This window comes from Budorcas taxicolor, chromosome 12 (assembly GCF_023091745.1).
Source record: "Budorcas taxicolor isolate Tak-1 chromosome 12, Takin1.1, whole genome shotgun sequence".
Lineage (NCBI taxonomy): Eukaryota > Metazoa > Chordata > Mammalia > Artiodactyla > Bovidae > Budorcas > Budorcas taxicolor.
In genome coordinates this window covers 72,522,795-72,547,002 of record NC_068921.1, presented here as the reverse complement: position 1 = coordinate 72,547,002, position 24,208 = coordinate 72,522,795, and the positions used below count along the sequence as shown (strand labels likewise).

The 24,208-nt window shown below is 43.2% G+C and overlaps 1 protein-coding gene across 1 annotated transcript in view; it reads left to right on the top strand.

The window, feature by feature from the left end:
* Nucleotides 1–1,875: 1,875 nt before the first annotated feature.
* The window catches only part of LOC128057493 (ATP-binding cassette sub-family C member 4-like), a 213,842-nt gene continuing 191,509 nt past the window's right edge, over nt 1,876–24,208 (top strand). The window contains 3 exon segments of the mRNA XM_052649910.1: nt 1,876–1,919; nt 14,826–14,936; nt 15,480–15,600. Coding sequence (XP_052505870.1) covers nt 14,881–14,936; nt 15,480–15,600 — 177 coding nt within the window. The 5' untranslated portion in view covers nt 1,876–1,919; nt 14,826–14,880.

The following is a 24,208-nucleotide window of genomic DNA, read 5'->3' as shown; positions in this document are numbered from 1 at the left end:
CCACCAGTGAGATAGTCATGCTGGATTTGGACTTGAGTCCAAATCAGGATTCATCATTTACTGATTCAAAGACCCTGGACAAGCGCTGTCCTTGAGCCTCATCGTTCTCATCCATAAAACAGGGATAATACCTTGCTGAATAGGGTGTTGTTAGAGTTAAAGGTGAGGGAAGTTCCCCAGAAATGTGCATGACCTGTGTTCTGTAACATATGCCACTGTTATTTGTCTAGGCCCTGAGCTCATGATGAAAGAAGTCATGAGACAGTCTCTCTCCCCTCAGATTTCCCTTTCCCAGTCTAACAGGGCAGCAACAAGCTCACAGAGGTTCCCTGCACAATGCAGCATGTAAGATGCCAGAAAGCTGCCCCCAATAACACCATGCATATCTCTTCCAAAATCATCTGAGTTCCTCTAACTTTCTGTTACTTTTCATTAGGTCTTGCAGCTCTACAAACATAATCTGTGCTAGACCCTGTTGTTGTCCGAGGTCAAAAAAACTGTTGAAGTTTGGAGCAAAGAAAGGTTTATTGAAAGAGTCAAGCAAGGAGTTTATGCTAAAAAAAAAATCCAAACTCTCTGATGGATTTCAGGGGAGAGTTTTTACAGGGAAGGTGAGGGAGAAAGTGCAGTGTAGGTGCTCACCTCCAGCATTATTCTCTGATTGGTTGATGATGAGGTAACAGGGTCATGTCATGGGGTTTAACATCTTCAGTCCTCAGGCTCCAGCTGGTGTGGGGGCTCCCTGCTCGTGGTCATCATGCAGTTAAATTCTTCCATCTGGTGAGGTTTTAGTATTTGCAGAACAACCTAGGAATGTGCATCAGACACTGTCATCTATATGATCTAAATCCTTCAGGGAAGGACTAAAGATTTTGTGATTGCTATATGGCTGATCTATTGTTTAATATTTTGTTGTTGTTGTTACTACACATTCACATTCTTTCAATCATTAATTCTTGAGCCAGCCTTCTGTGGCTCAGAGGAGGCCTGGGAGATTAAAGCTTTTCTCCAAGCAAGAGGGGCTTCCCAGGTGGTTCAGTGGTAAAGAATCCACCTGCCAATGCAAGGAGAAGCAGGATGCAGGCTAGATTTATGGTTCAGGAGGATCCCCTGGAGGAGGAAATGGCAACCCACTCCAGCATTCTTGCCTAGATAATCCCATGGACAGAGGAGTCTGGTGGGCTACAGTCCACAGGGTTGCAAAGAGTCGGACAGGACTGAGTGAGCACCGCATGCACAAACAAGAGGCAGGCAGAGGGCGTGGGGTGGGGCGGGATCTATCAGGAAGGCCCCACAGGGTCCTTCTCCCTAACAGCTGGACACCCTCCTGTAGCACCCCTATTTGGTCTTGATGAGGGCAGAGTGCCCAGAGCGCGGGCTGCTATCTCCTTCTGCCAGCTTTCTCCTGGTCTTCACCACAGCTGAGGGAGCGTTTCTGATGCAGCCTGCCCCTCCCCCTCCGTCTTCTGGGTGGGGGCCCGGGCTCAGAGCGCGCCCTTTGGTAGAATTTGCAGCCCGGTGCCCAAACGTAGGCACCTCTGTCCGGTGCCTTGGGTGCCGCAGTTTCCCTAAGTGGCTCCATCAAGTGCGCCTGCAGCCTCTCCTCACACCTGCGTGGCCCCCGGCAGAGCCGGCTTGGCCGCCCCTTGGTCCTGCTGCTCCCACCGCTCCCGACTCCAGGCCCCAGAGGCAGAGGCGCAGAGCGGGCTGCCCGCCGGTGCTCCACTCCCTGAAGCAGGTGGTTCTGTGTCCCTGAGAGGACCGCGCTGTGTCTGAGCCTCCAGCCTCCCCGCCGGCGCCTCCAGAAGCAGCTCCATCACCAGAGCAGCGCGACCCCAACCGGCGGCCGCCCCCGCCGGCAAGATGGGGAAGCCCAACCCGCTGCAGGACGCGAACTTCTGCTCGCGCCTGTTCTTCTGGTGAGAGCCCGCCTGGGCTGGGACACCTCCGCCGTCGTGGGGCAGGTGCTTGACGCAGCCGCTGCGCTTTTGGGGACCGAGGAGGGGGGTGGTCGGGGCGAGGGAGCGCTTTCCGCTGGCGCCCTGGGGACCTGGCTGCTTGTAGCTCGTGGGGCCACGTGGCCCCTGGCATCTGGCGAGGGGAGCAGAGCCCGGGAGAGGGAACTCGTGGTGGGGCTCCCTGACTTGTAGCTCGCTGCCCCACCAGCGAACTCCTTAGGCCCTAGTAGGAGGGGAAGCGGGTGAAGCCGGAGGGGCGGCGAGTGAAGCAGGAGGCAGGGAAGCTGAGAACCCAGGCTGCCCAAGGGGAGTCTCCCGCCAAGCGGGAGAAGGACCCCCTCCACCCCCGCCTTCCTCCCCCCCAACACCCAATACCACACACCCACACTCCATCCTTAGCCAGCTTCCCCAGTACCGCTCAGGAATTCGCAGTTCTGAACTAAAGCGGCATGCTTATTTTTCCCCTAAGCAAGCAGTTATGAACAGCTTTTATCCAATTAGTGCCCTGCACTGCTATCATAGTCCAAGAACGTCCCCTGCTGCTGCTGCTGCTGCTGCTGCTGCTGCTGCTGCTGCTGCTGCTGCTGCTGCGTAGCTTCAGTCGTGTCCGACTCTGTGCGGCCCCATAGACGGAAGCCCACCAGGCTCCCCCCATACCTGGGATTCTCCAGGCAAGAACACTGGAGTGGGTTGCCATTTCCTTCTCCGATGCATGAAAGTGGAAATTGAAAGTGAAAGTGAAGTCGTGTCCGACTCTTAGCGACCCCATGGACTGCAGCCTACCAGGCTCCTCCATCCGTGGGATTTTCCAGTCAAGAGTACTGGAGTGGGGTGCCATTGCCTTCTCCGAGAACGTCCCCATTCCCCCCATATTCCTTAGGTCACAGCTGAGTTCTGCCTGCACTGGGCTCCCTCGTCACTGTGCCTATGACAATGTCTCTCTGTCTCCCTCCCTCTCTCCCTGTACATCTCTCACTGCATTTCCTGGTATCTATTTGTGACAAGTTTCATGTGTGTAAAAACACTTGTTTTTAATGTAACGAATGGGGATACTATTCTTGAATGCGTTTTGCTTTTGCCTGGGACACACAGCCAGGACTGGAGTATGTATTTGAACAGCCCCTTTCTCTATTGTGAATGCCTCTACTTCCACATTTGAGGACCAAACCCTGGGAACGTGGTCCCTGAAACCTGTGGGGTCTTACACAGATCTTTAGCCTTCAGAGAAGCAGTGCATGGTCTTGATGCAGGTGGTCCTGCCCAGAAGTCATTTGGTCCTGAAACCACTGAAGGGTCCCTGAACTGTGAGGAAACACCAATGAAAAACGCTGCAGAGAGCTGAAGCTCTTACCTGAAGTCTTCATCTAATAGTTGGGACCTTTATTTTTTTGGGCTCCAAAATCACTGAAGATGGTGATTACAGCCATGAAATTAAAAGACGCTTACTCCTTGGAAGGAAAGTTATGACCAACCTAGATAGCATATTCAAAAGCAGAGACATTAGTTTGCCAACAAAGGTCCATCTAGTCAAGGCTATGGTTTTTCCAATGGTCATGTATGGATGTGAGAATTGGACTGTGAAGAAAGCTGAGTGCTGAAGAATTGATGCTTTTGAACTGTGGTGTTGGAGAAGACTCTTGAGAGTCCCTTGGACTGCAAGGAGATCCAACCAGTCCATTCTAAGGGAGATCAGTCCTGGGTGTTTATTGGAAGGACTAATGCTAAAGCTGAAACTCCAGTACTTTGGCCACCTCATGCGAAGAGCTGACTCACTGGAAAAGACCCTGATGCTGGGAGGGATTGGGGGCAAGAGAAGGGGATGACAGAGGATGAGATGACTGGATGGCATCACCGACTCGATGGGCATGAGTTTGAGTAAACTGTGGGAGGACAGGGAGGCCTGGCATGCTGAGATTCTTGGGGTCGCAAAGAGTCGGACATGACTGAGCAACTGAACTGAACTGAACTAACTAGGCAGGCCTGAACTTTTGGATTTTAATCACTCTTGGGTGATTATTAGGTCTTTTGTTTCTGGAACCTAACCTATTCATCTTTTCCACAAAGTCTGATACTTCTTTTATGGGACAGCCTAAGGGGATTCCCAGGGAATGGAAGCTACTATGCTTGTTCTGATGGTGGTGTATTCAGTGTGTAGTTACATCTCTTGGTCATTTGGTGGCCTTTAAGGAAAGAGGGGCTTAGAAGAAGGGATGTGGGTGTGGTTACTCTAACTAATGCTGAAACAGTCAAACATCTGCTAAAGGCAGGGCAAGCAACTCTCTGTCTGTGGATTTTCAAAATGTGTGTGGAAATGGGAAGATAAAGACTTTTCATTGATTTTGGTAGACACCAATTTCCAGTTTTCCTGTTGGAAGGAGAGAAGCTATTACCTCTTATTTCACACTTGAAGTTGCTGAAGCAGAGAAGTTGAGTGAGTTGTCTGCCAGAACATAGCTAGAAAGTGAAAGAGTTGGATCCCAGACCAGGCAGTCTGGCTCCCTGTGCTGTATCGAGTAGGTTCTATTTGTGTCCTTGTTTGTAAATGCACAGAGAAGCCAATTCCAAACACACCTTTGGTCTTATTGGCAGGAGTCGCTCAAGGGAAGTTCTTAAAGTTCTTGCTGTTGGAGATGATGCATGTGAAACATCTCTATAATCAAGCTTTAGGGAGACTGTTCTCAGAGTATAGCTCTCTGACCTGCTCATCCTCTTCACCTGGGAATTTGTTAGAAACGCAAATCCCCCTGCACTCTTTGTAGACCAATTGTGTAAAGTTAGAAATTCTGGGGGTGGGGTTAAATAAGCTCCAGGTGATTCTGATGGAAGGTTGAGACTTGCTTCTGCTTTCAGCCACCCCTCCCACTGGCATTACTACTTCAATGTTAACTTTTAAAAGGAGTCCAGACTTTGTGAAGTTAGTTGTTGACCACAATTTCCAGCCTGTACATAAAGTCTGAGGTACCCTCGTGATTTCCTTGTGTTCCCCACTCGCTGCTCTGGGGAAAGCTGACATGAGCCCAGGCAGGAAGTACTGCCCAGAGACAAAGTCCGCCTTGTAGAGAAAAACTCTCATCTTCTCATTGGGTGTTTGCTCTTCTTCTCGTGTTTCACCTGCTTTCTAAACTTGCAAATGATGCCAGTAACTAGCTTATTGTGTTTATACAAATGATCTCACTGGAGTTTTAGTGTTTTCAAAACACAGATGGGACTTAGGGTCAAAAAAAAGGCATGCATTATGGCTATACATAATTATCGTGGATTTTAGAAAATAATATATGCTTTATTATTTCTGTAATAAAATTAAAACTACAGAAGAAGAAATGAGTAAAAGTTTATTTCTGTTAGCCACGTACTCTTACTGATAATTTGGCTGTTTCTTAGAAGTAGAGTAACTGGTGAAAGCTGAATTCTGTTCCATCAGGTTTGCCTGCTTAAAAACTGCTTGTGTGCTATTTCATTTTTATTTGTGAGTACCTGAATTACATTTTTTATAGGCCTGAGGTTAAAAATGTCAAGCAGTTATTTATTTATTGCTCTCCACTCTGGGCCATCATTGCCTCTCTCGTGCTTTTCTCTAGTTGTGTGATGACTGGTGGCCACTCCCTAGTTGTGGTGCATGGCTTCTCTTGTTATGGAGCACAGGCTCCAGGGCGAGTGGGCTTCAATAGTTTTGGCTCATGGGCTTAGTTGCTCCATGCCACGTGGAATCTTCCTGGACCAGGAATCAAACCTGTGTCCCTGCATTAGCAGATGGATTCTTAACTACTGGACCATCAAGGAAGTCCAATATCAGTTTTAATAAGAAGTTATTTGATTTTTAGAGTTGTGACTTTATGTCTATTGACTGTTTGTCTTTCTTTGAATTGTCTCTTCATAGACATTTTTTCCCATGAGGCATTTTTATATTTGAATAATTTGCAATAGTGCATATAATACTTTTTCAGATTTTCATTTGTTCTTTAGAGGTTTTAAATTAGATACAATTAATTGAATTTTCTTTTTGGTTTCTCCTATTGCTTTCATAATGTCTTTTTAAAATCCTAGCATCCTCTAAATCTCTGTAAGCATTCTATTTTGGCCCTCTTTTCTTTTTTATTTCTAACAAAAAAGTAGAATTTTTTTTTTTTTTTTTTTAGTATTTGGCATAAGATAGACCCCATTTTCCCAAACAGCCTATATTCCTATCATAGTTTATTGAGTGATTCTTCCTTTTTCCCATTACTGGAAATCAGTGGCACAATTTTTGAACCATGTCCAGTCTGCTGAGACTCTCCCTGGCAATGTCCCTGCTGCCTTGCCCTGCAGCCTTGGAGGTGAGCTATGCATTTCTTTCCCCCCTCATCCCAGAAGCCAGCAGGTTGGGTGTTGGTTCAGGGCCTATCCCTAGAAATGAGGGTGGAGCAGGGTCTTGGATTAGCTGCACTTGGCCCATCAGGGAGTGGTTACATCCTCACTCCACTGACAGTGGCCATGTCTCAGTCAGTGAACTGTCCCCTTGCAAAGTGAGTGCGGATGTGGAAACTGCCACTGGTGTCAAGTCAGACTCTCCAGAGACTCTGATAAGAGAAGCTGATGACATGAGGGGTGGATGTGAACTAGCCGATTGTTGAGATGGTTTAGGGAGGTTGGTGCTATTAGGCCCTCAGTAACTAATGATTATGAATGCATCAGTCAGTCAGTCAGCTCATTCCCTCAGTCGTGTCCAACTCTTTGTGACCCCATGAATCACAGCATGCAGGGCCTCCCTGTCCATCACCAACTCCTGGAATTTACTCAAACTCATGTCTATCGAGTTGGTGATGCCATACAGTCACCTCATCCTCTGCTGTCCCCTTCTCCTCCTGCCTCCAATCCCTCTCAGCATCAGGGTCTTTTCCAATGAGTCAACTCTTCGCTTGGGGTGGCCAAAGTATTGGAGTTTCAGCTTCAGCATCAGTCCTTAAAATGAACACCCAGGACTGACCTCCTTCAGAATGGACTGGTTGGATCTCCTTGCAGTCAATGGACTCTCAAGAGTCTTCTCCAATACCACAGTTCAAAAGCATCAATTCTACGGTGCTCAGCTTTCTTCACAGTCCAACTCTCACATCCATACATGACCATTGGAAAAACCATAGCCTTGACTAGATGGACATTCGTTGGCAAAGTGTCTCTGCTTTTCAATATGTTGTCTAGGTTGGTCATAACTTTCCTTCCAAGGAGTAAGCATCTTTTAATATCATGGCTGCAATCACCATCTGCAGTGGAGCCCAGAAAAATAAAGTCTGACACTGTTTCCACTATTTTCCCATCTATTTCCCATGAAGTGATGGGACCAGATGCCATGATCTTAGTTTTCTGAATGTTGAGCTTTAAGCCAACTTTTTCACTCTCCTCTTTCACTTTCATCAAGAGGCTTTTTAGTTCCTCTTCACTTTCTGCCATAAGGGTGGTGTCATCTGCATATCTGAAGTTATTGATATTTCTCCTGGCAATCTTGATTCCAGCTTGTGCTTCATCCAGCCCAGTGTTTCTCATGATGTATTCTGCATACAAGTTAAATAAGCAGAATGACAATATACAGCCTTGATGTACTCCTGTTCCTATTTGGAACCAGTCTGTTGTTTCATGTCCAGTTCTAACTGTTGCTTCCTGACCTGCATATAGGTTTCTCAAGAGGCAGGTCAGGTGGTCTGGTATTCCCATCTCTTTCAGAATTTTCCACAGTTTGCTGTGATCCACACAGTCAGAGGCTTTGGCATAGTCAATAAAGTAGAAATAGATGTTTTTCTGGAACTCTCTTGCTTTTTCCATGATCCAGCAGATGTTGGTAATTTGATCTCTGGTTCCTCTGTCTTTTCTAAAGCCAGTTTGAACATCTGGAAGTTCATGGTTACATAGAAATGTTTAATTTCAAACTAGGATTCTTTGCACCATTTTCAGAATACCACTTGTTCTTCATTAACAGTCAGAGATCCCCATGTTGTAGATTGAGGCTGCATGACCTCTGCAGGGCTCTTTCTCTGGTCTTGATCTGTTCCCTGTAAGCATTTAGTTTGATGAGTTTTGGTAATTTTATACAATAACTAAAGCCTCAAGCTAGATGTAGAACATCCCAGAAGTGTGGTGTGTCCTTGTGGAAAACTAAACTGCCTAACAAATTCATCACTTGTAGTTTTTTCTTGATTTTTTTTAAAATCTTGATCATGCTACGTCATCACCCTGAGAGGTGTCAGTTAGAGTCTTTTCAGATGTGTCAAGGGAATAAGTTGCCTTTCTGAGTCTTCCAGAGGTCCCCCGATCATGTTAACCACCTTCCTCTCTGTTGGCATGAAACAAATACAGTATCAGAAATTTCTCTGGCAAAGACAGGCTTATGGTATCAATGGAAAATTGTAATTCAGTGTTTACAACTGTGGGGAGATACATGCAAGTCCTCAAAGGGCCACGGAAAGAGATTACTATTATAGAAGGGAAAGGAAGTTGGCAGGTCTGTTAAGGAATGAGTCCAAGGCTTTTCACTGGCTGATTCCTTGCCAGGAAAGAAGCAGAGTCTTTGTTCTTCCTGTCAGTCTCTGCCATTGTAACTGCATATATCAAAATTATCAGAGGTTTTCTACCGGGTACAATGGGATTACTAAGCAGCTCTGTTGTGGTGATGGCTGCTCTTTGTCTGGTGAGATGTTGTTCTGTTTAGAGCAACACCGCCTTCTCCACTGACACCTCAACAGCCTTGGGAGGTGTTATCTCCACATGTTCTCCTCAGTTTCCAGGGGCCAATACTGAGATGGTACGTTGTTAGTTTTTGGTCATACAACCAGAAAGTGACAAAGTCCAGACTCTAACACAGGAAGATTTCCAACTGAGGCATATCATGTGCAATTTTTTTCTCATTACATTTTTTTAGAATTGTGGAAAAAAGCACACAACATAAAATTTATCATCTTGACCCTTTTTAAGCATATGGTTTAGCATTGTTAAGTACATTCACATTATTTTGCAAACAATTTCCAGATTTCTTTTCATCCTGCACTAGTGTGGGGACAGACTGTCATCATCTTGAAATGTTCCAGTGCTAATTCCCTGAGTGTTTTCTGTGAGGAATGACTGTAGGATAAATGGCTTAACATGTTTCAAATCTGTTTAGTGGTAAAGCTCACAGACTTATACTTTTGTTTTGGAAGGAAATTGAGACATAGTAAGACAAAGGTGTCAAGAATACACAGAAGTACTGTACTAAAAAGAGCTTCATGACCCAGATAATCACGATGGTGTGATCACTCACCTAGAGCCAGACATCCTGGAATGTGAAGTCAAATGGGCCTTAGAAAGCATCACTACGAAGAAAGCTAGTGGAGGTGATGAAATTCCAGTGCAGCTATTTCAAATCCTGAAAGATGATGCTGTGAAAGTGCTGCACTCAATATGCCAGCAAATTTGGAAAACTCAGCAGTGACCACAGGACTGGAAAAGGTCAGTTTTCATTCCAATCCCAAAGAAAGGCAATGCCAAAGAATGCTCAAACTACCGCACAATTGCACTCATCTCACACGCTAGTAAAGTAATGCTCAAAATTCTCCAAGCCAGGCTTCAACAATACATGAACTGGTTTTAGAAAAGGCAGAGGAACCAGAGATCGAATTGCCAACATCCACTGGATCAAAGAAAAAGCAAGAGAGTTCCAGAAAAACATCTATTTCTGCTTTATTGACTATGCCAAAGCCTTTGACTGTGTGGATCACAACAAACTGTGGAAAATTCTGAAAGAGATGGAACTACCAGACCACCTGACTTGCCTCTTAAGAAACCTATATGCAGGTCAGGAAGCAACAGTTAGAACTGGACATGAAACAACAGACTGGTTCCAAATAGGAAAAGGAGTATATCAAGGCTGTATATTGTCATCCTGCTTATTTAACTTGTATGCAGAGTACATCATGAGAAACGCTGGGCTGGATGAAGCACAAGCTGGAATCAAGGTTGCTGGGAGAAGTATCAGTAACCTCAGATATGCAGATGACACCACCCTTATGGCAGAAAGTGAAGAGGAGCTAAAAAGCCTCTTGATGAAAGTAAAAGAGGAGAGTGAAAAAGTTGGCTTAAAGCTCAACATTCAGAAAACAAAGATCATGGCATCCGGTCCCATCACTTCATGGGAAATAGATGGGAAAATAGTGGAAACAGTGTCAGACTTTATTTTTTTAGGCTCCAAAATCACTGCAGATGGTGATTGCAGCCATGAAATTAAAAGATGCTTACTCCTTAGAAGGAAAGTTACGACCAACCTAGATAGCATATTGAAAAGCAGAGACATTACTTTGTCAACAAAGGTCCATCTAGTCAAGGCTATGGTTTTTCCAATGGTCATGTATGGACGTGAGAGTTGGACTGTGAAGAAAGCTGAGTGCTGAAGAATTGATGCTTTTGAACTGTGGTGTTGGAGAAGACTCTTGAGAGTCCCTTGGACTGCAAGGAGATCCAGCCAGTCCATCCTAAAGGAGATCAGTCCTGGGTGTTCATTTTAAGGACTGATGCTGAAGCTGAAACTTCAAAACTTCGGCCACCTCATGTGAAGAGTTGACTCATTGGAAAAGACCCTGATGCTGGGAGGGATTGGAGGCAGGAGGAGAAGAGGACAGCAGAGGATGAGGTGACACTATGGCATCACCAACTTGATAGACTTGAGTCTGAGTGAAGTCCGGAAGTTGGTGATGGACAGGGAAGCCTGGCATGCTGAGATTCTAGGGGTCGCAAAGAGTCGGACATGACTGAGCAACTGAACCAAACTGAAGACATATTAATGGTCACTGAGATGCTGACCTGGAGTGGAGGAAGGAGCACAGTTAAGGCCCTGGGTCCTCTTTGCCACTGTTGGGATTAGGATCCAGTCTTCTGTCTCCTGGTTTGGGGTTCTTTTGAGGTGCCAACCTACCAGAGTTTGTAAAAGTTGAAGCTCAGCTTCTCTTATTGCTTCTTTAATGATTCATGGACATTCATACATTCAATAAATAATTCTTGAGCATCACTTCTGTTCACATACTCTCCTTGGAATAATTGTATAAAAGAAGTGTGATCTCTGCTTTCACTGTTTATTATTGTCTGACCTTGAAAATTTCCTTACCCTGGCAAGGTCAGGAAAACGATATTAATCTTTGGGCTATCTCTACATTTTATTATCATTTAAATAATGCCTAATTGATTTGAACAGGGCTTGAGGGGTATCATGTGTATAGTTAACTGCTTTTTTCCCTATATAGTAAGTAATTTGCAGAGAGAGAATTTGAGATTATATGGATACCGTCTTCCACATCAAACTTTCACCCACTGATTTTAACTTACATTGATAATTTTCTGACTCCATCACTCCTTTTGTGTTTGTTTGCCTTTGTTTGCAAGAGCATTCCTTTCTTTCCTGTTAATGTAACAACATGGATTCAGAGATCCTTTCTTTGTTTAATTTGTTGTTATTCATTGCCATTTATTTGTTTTGATTCTCAACGTATCCCCAATTTGTCTAGTAAAAGTCATTCAAGCTGGCTTCTCTATGCTTTCTTTACAACCTCATGATTCTTTCAGGGCTTCCTTATTTTATGGTGCAAGTTGTTCCTTCTTGGACTTTCTCTGCCTGTAGGTCTTACGCTGTAGACAGGCTTTTGCTGGGATTGCCTGGGGCTCTGCTTACCAGGGCTCATACTAGTTATGAGCAGCCCCCACAGAAATTCTCCTTTTGGAGCCAATGTTGTGGCTTGACTGGCTCTTGTGGTTCTTATGATTGTGAGACACGTGTCAGCAGCAACCGTCCGGGGACTTTGAAATGATGAGGTGTATCACTCATTCACGTGTCGTGGAGGGTACCAGACATACCTGGGGTGACACAGCCAGGTCCTGAATAGGGAGAGGGCACGTGAGTAAGTCTGGATTTGAGATTCTGCCTTTTGGGGCTTGAGGGTGGGGTGTCTAGGATTTTGAAGTTTCACTGTTTATTGGTGAATTTAAAACACAAGAGCAGGAAATAAAGTGTGAGAGGGGAGAACCAAGCAGTCAGCAAGATAGTCTGTTATCAGGTCAACCAGAGCTTTCTCCCAAGCGGGAACTTCGTGGGTGGGGTGGCCTGGCTCTATCTAGTTGTGTAGCTGGCACGTGTTCATTGGAGGTGGCTGTCTTCAACAAGGATGTCTCCAAAGCTTAATGTCTGAAAAAAAAAAAAAAGCTTAATGTCTGGCATTTATATTATAATCAAAAAAGCTGATTATTAGGTGCTTACATAAACTGCCTCAACCTTGGAACCAGCTATTTCTTCAAGGAGCCTTGGCTCCTTTTAGAGAAGAAGGGTATCAGAAAGTTAAGATCTGGGTGAAGGGTCCTAAAAGGTGCAGACTTCCAGTTATAAAATAAGTAAGCTCTAGAGATGTAATGTTTGGTGTGGTGACTATAGTTAGTAATACTCTATGCATATTTGAAAGCTGCTAAGAAATTAGACCTTAAAAATTCTCACCACAAGAAAGGAAATGTAATTGTGTATGTTAAAAAAAACAGAACCCCAAGATCTAAGGACCGGAATGCTCTTTGCTACCAGTATGTCATTAATCCAGGGCCTCTCATTGTATAGAATTAGGGTGTATACGTGTGTGTGTGTGTGTAAACACATATCTAATTATTTTAAAAATTAATTTATTTTGGAGAAGGCAAAGGCACCCCACTCCAGTACTCTTGCCTGGAAAATCCTATGGATGGAGGAGCCTGGTGGGCTGCCATCTATGGGGTCGCACAGAGTCAGACACGACTGAAGCAACTTAGCAGTAGCAGCAGGATAATTACTTTACAATATTATAATGGTTTTTGCCATACATCATCATGAATTGGCCACAGGTATACATGTGTCCCCCTGATCCTGAACCCACCTCCCACTTTTTTTCCCACCCTATCCCTCTGGGTTGTCCCAGAGCACTGGCTTTGGGTGCCCTGTTTCATACATTGAATTTGCACTGGCCATGTGTTTTACATATGATAGTATACATGTTTCAATGCTATTCTCTCAAGTCATCCCACCGTTGCCTTTTCCCTCTGAGTCCAAAAGTCTGTTCTTTACATCTGTGTCTCCCTTGCTGCCCATCATGTAGGATCACTGGTACCATCTTTCTAAATTCCATATATATGTGTTAATACACAGGATTTGGCTTTCTATTTCTGACTTACTTCACTCTGTATAATAGGCCCCAGGTTCATCTACCTCATTAGAACTGACTTAAATGTGTTCCTTTTTATAGCTGAGTAATATTCCACTGTATATATGTACCATAACTTCCTATCCGTTCATCTGCTGATGGAGATATAGGTTGCTTCCATGTCCTAGCTATTGTAAACAGTGTTGCAATGAACATTGGGGTACATGTGTCTCTTTCAATTCTGGTTTCCTTGAGGTGTATGCCCACCAGTGGGATTTGCTGGGTCATAAGGCAGTTTTCTGGGCTTCCCTGGTGACTCAGAGTTTAAAGTGTCTGCCTGCAATGCAGGAGACCTGGGTTTGATCCCTGGGTCGGGAAGATCCCCTGGAGAAGGAAACAGCAACCCACTCCAGTATTCTTGCCTGGAGAATCCCATGGACGGAGGAGCCTGGTGGGCTACAGTCCATGGGGTCGCAAAGAGTCGGACATGACTGAGAGACTTCACCCAATTTAACTCAAAATGGCAGTTCTATTTCCAGTTTTTAAAGGAATCTCCACACTGTTCTCCAAAAACAGTGGCTGTACCAGTTTGTGTTCCCACCAACAGTGTAAGAAGGTTCCCTTTTCTCCACACCCTCTCCAGCATTTATTGTTTGTAGAATTTTTTGATGATGGCCATTCTGACTAGTGTGAGATGATACCTCATTGTGGTTTTGATTTGTCTTTTTCTAACAAGTGAGTCATGTTGAGCATCTTTTCATGTGTTTGTTAACCATCTGTATGTCTTCTTTGGAGAAAAGTCTGTTTAGGTCTTTTGCTCACTTTTTGATTAGGTTGTTACTTTTTCTGATATTGAGCTGCATGAGCTGCTTGTATACTGTGAAGATTAATTCTTTGTCAGTTGTTTTGTTTGCTGTTATCTTCTCCCATTCTGAAGGCTGTCATTTCACATTGCTTATAGTTTACTTTGTTGTGCAAAATTTTTAAAGTGTAATTAGGTCCTTTTTGTTTATTGTTGTTACTCTGGGAGGTGAGTCATAGAGGATATTGCTGTAATTTATGTTGAAGAGAGTCTGTCTATGTTTTCCTCTAAGACTTTTATACTTTCTGGTCTTGCATTCAGGTCTTTAATTCATTTTGAGTTTATTTTTATGTATGGTGTTCGATAGTGTTCTGGTTTCATTCTTTTACATGTAGTTTACCAGTTTTCCTAGCAGCACTTGTTGAAGAGACTGTCTTTTCTCTATTGTATATTTTTGCCTTGTTTATCAAAGAGAAAGTGTCCATAGATGCATGGATTTATCTCTGGGCTTTCCATTTTGTTCCATTGATCTATATTTCTGTCTTTGTGCCAGTACCATACTGTCTTGATGACTGTAGCTTTTTTCTAGTGTAGTATGAAGTCAGGCAGGCTGATTCCTCCAGTTCCATTCTTCATTCTCAAGATTGATTTGGCTATTTGAGGTCTTTTGTGTTTCCATACATATTCTGAAATTATTTGTCCCAGTTCTGTGAAAAATGCCTTAGTAGTTTAATAGGGATTGTGCTGAATCTGTGGATTGCTTTGGGTAGTATACTCATTTTCACTATATTGATTCTTCCTCTTCCATTTCTCTCTGTATTCTTCTTCTTCTTTTTTTTTTTATAAAGCTCAAGAGTTAGAACTTAATTAGATATGTGTGATTTGTATTGGTGACTTTCCATTTCTCTTAATTTTTAACAGTTGGCTAAACCCCTTGTTTAAAATTGGTTACAAACGAAGATTAGAAGAAGATGACATGTACTCCGTGCTTCCGGAAGATCGCTCCCAGCACCTTGGAGAAGAACTACAAGGGTGAGCACAGGCAGGAGGGAGAAGGGGAGGAAGACTGAGAATTTCCATGTGTGGCTAATGTTGTGTTGTGGGGAGCTTTGCCTTCCTCTGGATTCTCCTGAGCCTCCTTCCCCTGACATGGCACACTCAGTCCCCTCAGGCTGACCCTGGGCTTAACACACTTTGGAAGCTGGGGAGCCTATATTCTCTGTGCATTTGTGGAAGTGGAGAGAACCTGCAGCCAAGACCCCGGAGGCTGAACTCTGTCCCTCGAGGTGGGGTCCCTGGAGGAGGGTGTCTGCTCTCCTGAGCTGCTCATGACCCTGTGAATCCAGCAAAGGCTTGGCAGGAACTTGTTTCCTGAGACTGAGACTTTTCCCTCAAGGCCTGTTTTTCTGGTGCTTCAGGATCTGCACCACTCATCTTTCGGGCATCCAGTGAACAATTAGCCAGCATTTATGGGGCATCCACAGAGTGCCGTGTAGTAAAGGCTTTTCCTCCAGTCTGCCACCTCCTTGTTTTGTCTGGTGGACATATTGTTCTTTACTTTGTTTCTCATCACAGGTACTGGGATCAAGAAGTTTTGAGAGCTGAGAAAGATGCACGGGAGCCTTCTTTAATGAAAGCAATCTTAAAGTGTCACTGGAAATCCTATTTAGTTTTTGGATTTTTTATACTTCTTGAGGTAAAAGCTTTTTTTATACTGTGCATTGCTTTTTACTATATGCAGGTCAGTACTGAGATGGATGGGACCTGTGGGGAGAGAGGCCAGTATTTTAAGATTAGAGGATAAAATGTCTAGAAATCATGATTTAGCCCAGCAGTTGTGTTTATCTTTAGAATGGACAGATGCTTAAAGGACTCCAAGGATTAACTCTTTTCCTTTTAACAGGTTAAAACATAGTGCTGTGGAAGGAAAAGACATTTTATACCATATACCTAGTATGGTGGAAAAGACATTTTTTACCATATTAGGATATTAAAGATGCTCAGTAAATAACATAAATGCTGAAAGTGATCCTTGACCAAAAGAATATACTACAAACTCAAGAAATGTGGTTTGGAGAACGTAAACTTGGACCAGAGCCTGGATAACATAAGACATTTTACAGGTGCTCAGCAAGTAATTGTTAAATTGCCCAATTCACATCTGATAAGTGCTTTCCTAAGAAGGGATCATCACCTCTCTCCTTCCTGTGACACTGAACCCGTGGCCCTGCATATGGGCTGGAGCTATCAGAGCTCCCAAGAGTACACCCTTCCCTGGGCCACCTCCTTCCCTGTAGGCTGCGTCACCCAGGCCAGAGCTCCCTGTGATGAGAAGCTCCAGCTTCATCATTGAATTGCAGAGACTCCATGCACCATCCATGCTGGTTTCTGTCCCTGGATGTGGGGTGGTTTCCTGCTTGAAGGGGGATCCTGGTAGCCTGGCATTGGCAGAAGGTGTAGGAGGGGATGTGCAGTAGAAAACCAGAGACAGAAAGCAGTGAGGTTAGTGGCTTTCATGACCCTGAAGATCCCGGGTCAAGATCCCCCAGAGAGACAGTTCCACCCTGGGGACACAGTGCCATCAGCCCACATATCCTGGCTGAGCCTGCTCAAGGTCTGCGCAGACCCACTTGGGTGGCTCGTGCTCTTGGTGGTTCCTTAGTGCTGCCGTAGGGACATGGGTGGCCTGTGAGTGTGTGAGAGCAGGAGGGATGGAAGATGCAGGTGCTGTGAAAGGGTTGGAGAAGGTGGTGAGTTGTCATAAGTCCACTGTGTTGGGGATAAAGGGGGTGGGCCAGGTGGTTTAGAGTCGGGGGTGTGGCTCTTGTTTAAAGGTTGTGTTGTACCAAAGGGCACTGTGGGCAGCAGGCAGCAGAGTAGGTGAAGTCTGCCCCACACAATTGGAGAGACGAGAGAGTCTGTCAGCTCACAGGTGACTGAGTGTTTCTGGGAGGTGGAGTCCTTGATGACAAAGGTGGGTTGACCATTGTGTCAGAGAATGGGGACAGGTTTGTGGGGTGGAGTGCCACCTTTGAGAGGGCATTGACCACTGAGATACTGCAGTGCCTTGTGAGGGCAGGGTGGAGTGTTGATTTCAAAGTTGTCCAGCGCCAGCAATACTGCCTGTTGGGGATCTAGGAAGGTGCAACTGGTAGAGCCCTGGGCCCTCTTTCAGGAAGTTGGTTGTTGGGCAGTCATGGCAGAGCAGTGGGAAGTTGAGGACCTGGTAAATGTGGGGGCTCATCTTCTGTAGTATTAGAAGTACTAGTAGCAGATAATAAGACGGCAGAGGAGTAGGTGGACCTGGAGTACATCTCTCTCCACAATACATCAGGAATACACTTTCAGACACAGAAGTGCATGCAGAACACCAGCTGAGAGTGGACAAGAGTACCTGACCAGTGGCAAAGAATATATAGACCCACGCAAAACTTGAGATCAAGCCCTGAGCCTTTGGAATGGGTGCACTGACTCCACGACCTTAGTCTACCAGAGGACTAACCCTAGGGAGTATCAAATAGTGAGAACTTACACAAAGGAAATCACTTGAATACAAGACCCAGCATCACCCAACCACCAGTAGCACCATGTGCAGGATGCCTCATTTAAACAACAAACAAAACAAGCATATAAACACAATCATCAGCAGACAAGATTACCACCTCACTCATCCTTGCCCATCAGAGGAAAAACAAACAAACAAAAACTCAGCATAAATCTCACCCTATACGAAGCTTACACAAACCATTGGACCAACATTAGGAGGACAGAGAACAAAAGGAAGGAATAATTCAACCTTGAAGGCTGGGAAAAGGAAACCTCAAATACAATAAGTTAAAAAAAAATGAAAAGGTAGAGAAATACTACACAAATGAAGGAACAAACTAGAAAAAACAGAAGTCCAAATAAATGAAGAGGAAATAGACAAGCTACCTGAAAAAGAATTGAGAATAATGACAGTAAAGATGATCAAAAACCTTGAAAACAAAATGGAGAAACTGCAAGAATTAATTAACAAAGATCCCAGGGATGGGGTAGCCTGGTGGGCTGCTGTCTATGGGGTCACACAGAGTTGGACATGACTGAAGTAACTTAGCAGCAGCAGCAGCAGAAGAAGAATTGAAGAATAAACATACAGAGACAAACAACACAAATACTGAAATTAAAAATACTCTAGAAGGAATCAATATCTGAAGCAGAAGAATGAATCTGTGAGCTGGAAGATAAAATGGTGGAAATAACTTCTGAAGAGCAGAATAAAGTAAAAAGAATGAAAATAACTGAGGATAGCCTCAGAGACTTCTGGTACAATATCAAACCCACCAACATTTGAATTATAGAGGTCCCAGAAGAAGAAGACAAAAAGAAAGGGTATGAAAATGTTTTTGAAGAGATTATAGTTGAAAATTTCCCAAACATGGAAAAGGAAATAGTCAATCAAGTCCAAGAGGCACAAAGAGTCCCATACAGGATAAATCCAAGGAGAAACATGCCAAGACACATATTAATCAAACTAACAAAGACTAAACACAAATAAAGACTATTAAAAGCAACAAGGGAGAAGCAGCAAGTAATGTACAAGGGAAACCCCATACACTTAACAGCTGATCTTGCAGCAGAAACTCTGCAGGCCAGAGGGGAATGGCAGGATATATTTAAAGTACTGAAAGGGAAAAATCTACAGGCAAGATTACTGTACCCAGCAAGAATCTCATTCAAAACTGATGGAGGAATCAAAAGCTTTTCAGACAAGCAAAAGTTACAAGAATTCTGTACCACCAAACCAGCTTTACAAAAATGTTAAAGAGACTTATATAGTCAAGAAATACATGAGAAGAAAGAAGATCTACAAACTCATCCCCAAACAGTTAAGAAAATGGCAATAAGAACATATATATCAATAATTACTTTAAATGTAAATGGATTAAATGTTCCAACCAAAAGACACAGACTGGCTGAATGGATACAAAAACAAGACCCATATATATGCTGTCTACAAGAAACCCACTTCAGCCCCAAAGACACATATAGACTGAAAGTGAGAGGATGGAAAAATATGTTCCATGCAAATGAGAAGCAAAAGAAAGCTGGAGTAGCAATCCTCATATCAGATAAAATAGACCTTAAAAGGAAGATTACAAGAGATAAGGTTACTACATAATGATCAAGGGATCAATCCAAGAGGAAGACATAATTGTGAATATCTGTGCACCCAACATGGGAGTACCTCAATACATAAGACAAATGCTAACAGACATAATAGGAGAAATTGACAGTAACACAATCATAGTAGGAGGCTTTAACCCCCCACTCTCATCAATGGACAGATAATCAAAACAGAAAATTAATAAGGAAGCACAAGTCTTAAATGATACATTAGATGAGATGGGTGTCATTGATATCTTCAGGACATGCCATCTGAATGCAGAAGAATACGCCTTCTTCTCAAGTGCACATGGAATATTCTCCAGGATAGACCACATCTCGCATCACAAATCAAATCTCAGTAAACTTAAGAAAATTGAAATCATATCAAACATTTTCTCTGACCACAATGCTATGAGACTAGATATCAATTACAAGAGAAAAAACTCTAAGAAACACAAACACATGGAGATTAAACAACACGTTTCTAAATAACCAACAGGTAACTGAAGAAATCAAAAGAGAAATAAAAAAATTCTAGAAACAAATAACAATGAAAACACAACAACCCAAAACCTATGGGATGCAGCAAAAGCAGTTCTAAGAGGGAAGTTTATAGCAATATAATCCCACCTCGAGAAACATTGAATAGACAACCTAACTTTACACCTAAAACAACTGGAAAAAGAACGAGAAAATCCCCAAATTAGTAGAAGGAAAGAAATCATAAAGATCTGAGCAGAAATGCATGAAAAAGAAATGAAAGAAACAATAGTAAAGATTAATAAAACTAAAAGCTGGTTGTTTGAGAAGATAAACAAAATTGACAAGCCTTTAGCCAGACTCATCAAGAAAAAAAGAATCAAATCAACAAAATTAGAAATGAAAAAGGAGAGGTTACAACAGAGGATGCAGAGATACAAAGGATTATAAGAGACTATTATGAATAACTATATGGCAATAAAATGGATAACTTGGAAGAAATGGACAGATCCTTAGAAAAGTTCAGTATTCCAAGACTGCACCAGGAAGAAATAGAAATTATGAACAACCCAATTACAAGCACTGAAATTGAAGCTGTGATCAAAAATTTCTCCCAAACAAAAGCCCAGGACCAGATGACTCTACAAGAGAATTCTAAAAAAGAAAAAAAAGAGAATTCTATCAACATTTAGAGAAGAGCTAATGCCTATCCTTCTAAAACTGTTTAAAAAAATTACAGAGGGAGGAACACTTCCAAACTCATTCTATGAGGCCACCATCACCCTGATACCAAAGCCAGACAAAAACAACACAAAAAAGAAAACTACAGGCCAATATCACTGATGAACATAGATGCAAAAATCCTCAACAAAATTTTAGCAAACAGAATTCAGCAACACATCAAAATGCTCATACACCATGATCAAGTTGAGTTTATTTCAGGAATGCAAGGATTCTTCAATATATGCAAATAAATCAATGTGATACACCATATAAACAAATTGAAAAATAAAAACCATATGATCATCTCAATAGCTGCAGAAAAAGTCTTTGACAAAATTCAGCACCTATTTATGATTAAAACTCTTCAAAAAATGGGCATAGAAGGAACCTACCTAAACATAGTAAAAGCCATATATGATAAGCCTACAACAAACATTATTCTCAGTGGTGAAAAACAGAAAGCATTCCCCCTAAGATCAGGAACAAGACAAGGGTGTCTTGTTATTATTATTATTCAACAACATATTAGTATTATTCAACATAGTTCTGGAAGTCCTAGCTACAGCAATCAGAGAAGAAAAAGAAATAAAAATAATTCAGATAAGAAAAGAAAAAGTAAAGCTCTCACTGCAGATGACATGACACTGTATAGAAAACCCTAAAGATAGTATCAGAAAATTACTAGAGCTAATCAGTGAATTTAGCAAAGTTGCAGGATACAAAATTGATACACAGAAATCACTCGCATTTCTATATACTAACAATGAAAAATCAGAGAAATTATAGAATCAATCCCATTTACTATTGCAAAAAAAGAGAAATATCTAGAAATAAATTTACCTAAGGAGATGAAAAAACTGTACATAGAAAATTATAAGACACTAATAAAGGAAATCAAAGATGACTTAAACAGCTGGAGAGGGTGACCCTGAACAGCAGGGTTCTAGGGACCTGCATTTACCCTTCGTCTCCTCCATGTGGTGGCAGCCCCGCCCACAAGAACAACAAAGGGAGGAGCAGGAGGTTGAAGCAAAATCCCCCATCCTGCTTCTCAATGAACTTGAACCTGCCTGAAGGATAAAGGGATGTTGATTTAGACTTAAGAACAAACCAAAATAAATTTGAGCCAAACTAGACAAGAGCTGGAGAGATATTCCATGTTTCTGGGTAGGAAGAATCAATATTGTGAAAATGACTATACTACCAAATGTAATCTACAGATTCAATGTGATCCCTATCAAGTTATCAATGACATTTTTCATAGAACTAGAACAAAATTTTTCACAATTAATACGGAAACACAAAAGACCCTGAATAGCCAAAGCAGTCTTGAGAAAGAAGAAATGGAGCTGGAGGAATCCACCTTCCTGACTTAATATTATCCTGGTTTTTGAATAGAGGACACTGAGTGCCAAGTAATTCCATAATGTGCCCATGGTCTCACAAAGCATAAAGGACAGAGGGACATTATGTCTCAGGCACTCTGACTTACCATCCTGACCATCTCAATGACTCATAGCTTGTCCAGTGTCAGAAATGCTCATTTAAAAAATTATTTAAAAATTCTTTTTGACTGTGTGGATTATGGGATCTTAGTTCTGCAACAAGGGATTTAACTTCGGCCATGGAATAAAAGCAAAGCATCTTAACCACAGGACCATCAGGGAATTCCCAGGAAGACTCATCTTGAGAGCTTTGTCTACAGGTTTCAAGACACATGTGTCCTGAACTTGGCCTGAAGTTAATAAATAAGATGCCAAGAACTTCCTAGAGCAGGAAGTCAGATTGGGGATTGTAATTGAGGGTAGATTCCAGGTGACCATGTACCCTGGGTGCCAGAAGTGACTAGGATGTTGACATTAGCAGTAGCATCATGCTATGTTCAGATGGACCCAGGAGCCCTTTAAGAAACCACCTTTCCCCTCATTACCATCCCTAAGTGGCTTTTTATTTTATATGGTGGAAGATCTAAACTCAGCTCAGGATTCTCTAAAACATGAACACATTTATTTTGTGACCTCCAGCCTTTTTTTAATTCCTCTGGTGCACAGGATAACTCATGGATTATCTGTGGTTCCCAGACAGTGCTCTGACCAACCACAATGCAGGTATTCCTGGCAGCATCAGTGGGAAGAGGCAGGGCCATGCTAGTCCAGGGCGAGGATTCTGGGGTTAGAATTTCAAGGTATGTGAACCTCTGTCCTGTGAGAATTGAGGAGTGACTGTAATGCTTCGGGAAACAAGTACCAGGCTGATACTGAACGTGGGGCATTTACAGGTCACCCCTAATTAGAACAGAACAGGCAGTGAGTTCTCAGCATGTCTGGCCCCCCCGCTTTGTACACCTCCAAGGGGAATGTGGGTGGGGAGGACAGGTCTCCGCCTGCCCAGGGCCCTCAGGGTGGGGAGGAGGGGCCTGAAGTCTCTGCCTGGACCAGAGACACAGAGAACACCTCCCCAGGTCATCAGGGCTTCTCTCTGAGAGGCGAGATCTCCACCTGTTGGTGTGTAAGTGGGGTGACCTCAGAGAACCGGAGTGGGTTCACCCAGTCCCTTCCCCTGAGAGGGGTGTAGTGACCAGAGTTTATGTCCTGTTCCCAGGAACATTAGAAAGGGCCTGGCCTTGTCCAGTCACTTGTTGTTTGTCCAAGGCCACTTTTGCTGATGGTCTCTGGTCTAGGTGGAGGCTGAAGGAGGCACATGTTTGTATAAATATTCACTTTGGAGCTCAGCTGATGGGCAGGAGGTAAACAGAATCCTGAGTCCCACAGTGGGTTTTGTGCTTTGACTGGTTCCCCAAGAGCTGTATAAGTCTTTTGCCTTTATTTCCCAACTCTTTCTTTCTTCCAAGTGTCTCTTAAGTCTGCTCAACGCAGGAGGCTTAAAAATGGCAAAGTGGCATAGTGGAGGCTTTGGTGGCAAAGTTACTGTGGGCTGAGAGCAACCACTGAAGTCCACACAGCAAGGGAGAGGAGGAGGGGCCACTGAGCCAAGCAGAAGGGGACCTGCAGAGGAGACCTGCTGTGTGCACCCTGCCGGATCTTGAGAGCATAGCATTAGCCATTTGTTGTTAGTGATATCCACAGTAATGACCTGTGGATTCATTTTTAAAAAAGCATAAAAAAGGTTTTATTCCCATTAAAAATAAAAAAATGAAGTATAATTGACATATTAGTTTTAGGTATATAGCATAGTGATTCAATATTTGTATACATTATAAAATGATCACTGCAAGTCTAGTTGCCCTGTCACCATACAAAGTTATTCCAGTATTATTGACTGTATTTCCTATGTTGTACATCACATCTCACTATTTATTTTTTTAACTAAAAGATTGTACCTTCTAATCTTCATCACCTATTTCACTCATTCTCCCCACTCCTCCCTTATTCAATTTTCTTTTAGAAGTCAGGGAAGTAGGTGCCTCTTTTTTAAAGGTTGCATTCATAATGGTTAAAAATTAAAAAAAAATGTGCTTAGAAGTGAAACTTTTAATTGCTATCCAGAAATGTTGGCTTTTATAAATGACTTTTCTCAAGAGTTGTTCTGCATGGTGGCCTGTGAGCAGCACTGAGTTTTCCAAGCCCTTTGTGAAACCAGCCTCTGCCCTTAATAAAGCAGGTCTCTTCCCAGGACTTCTGTATCATAACAATGATCATAGCTTACACTTGGTTTTTAGTGTTGGTTTTTGAGTACTTTGAGCTGTTGTGGCTCTTAGTTGTCCCACAGTTCCTCAAGGTAAACAAAGACCTGGAGGGCAGGTGGGCACATGATGGGCTTAGGGTCATGTGACTCGCAGATGGCCGACCTGGTTTCTGAAGCCCAGTGTTCGGACTCCCAGGCCAGTGTTCTCTGCATTCTCTCCTGAGGCTTCCTCTCCTCCCACAGCCTCCACTGAGACTCAGAGTCAAGAGATGTTTTTCTGACAATAGCTCTGTGCTCCTCTGTCACCT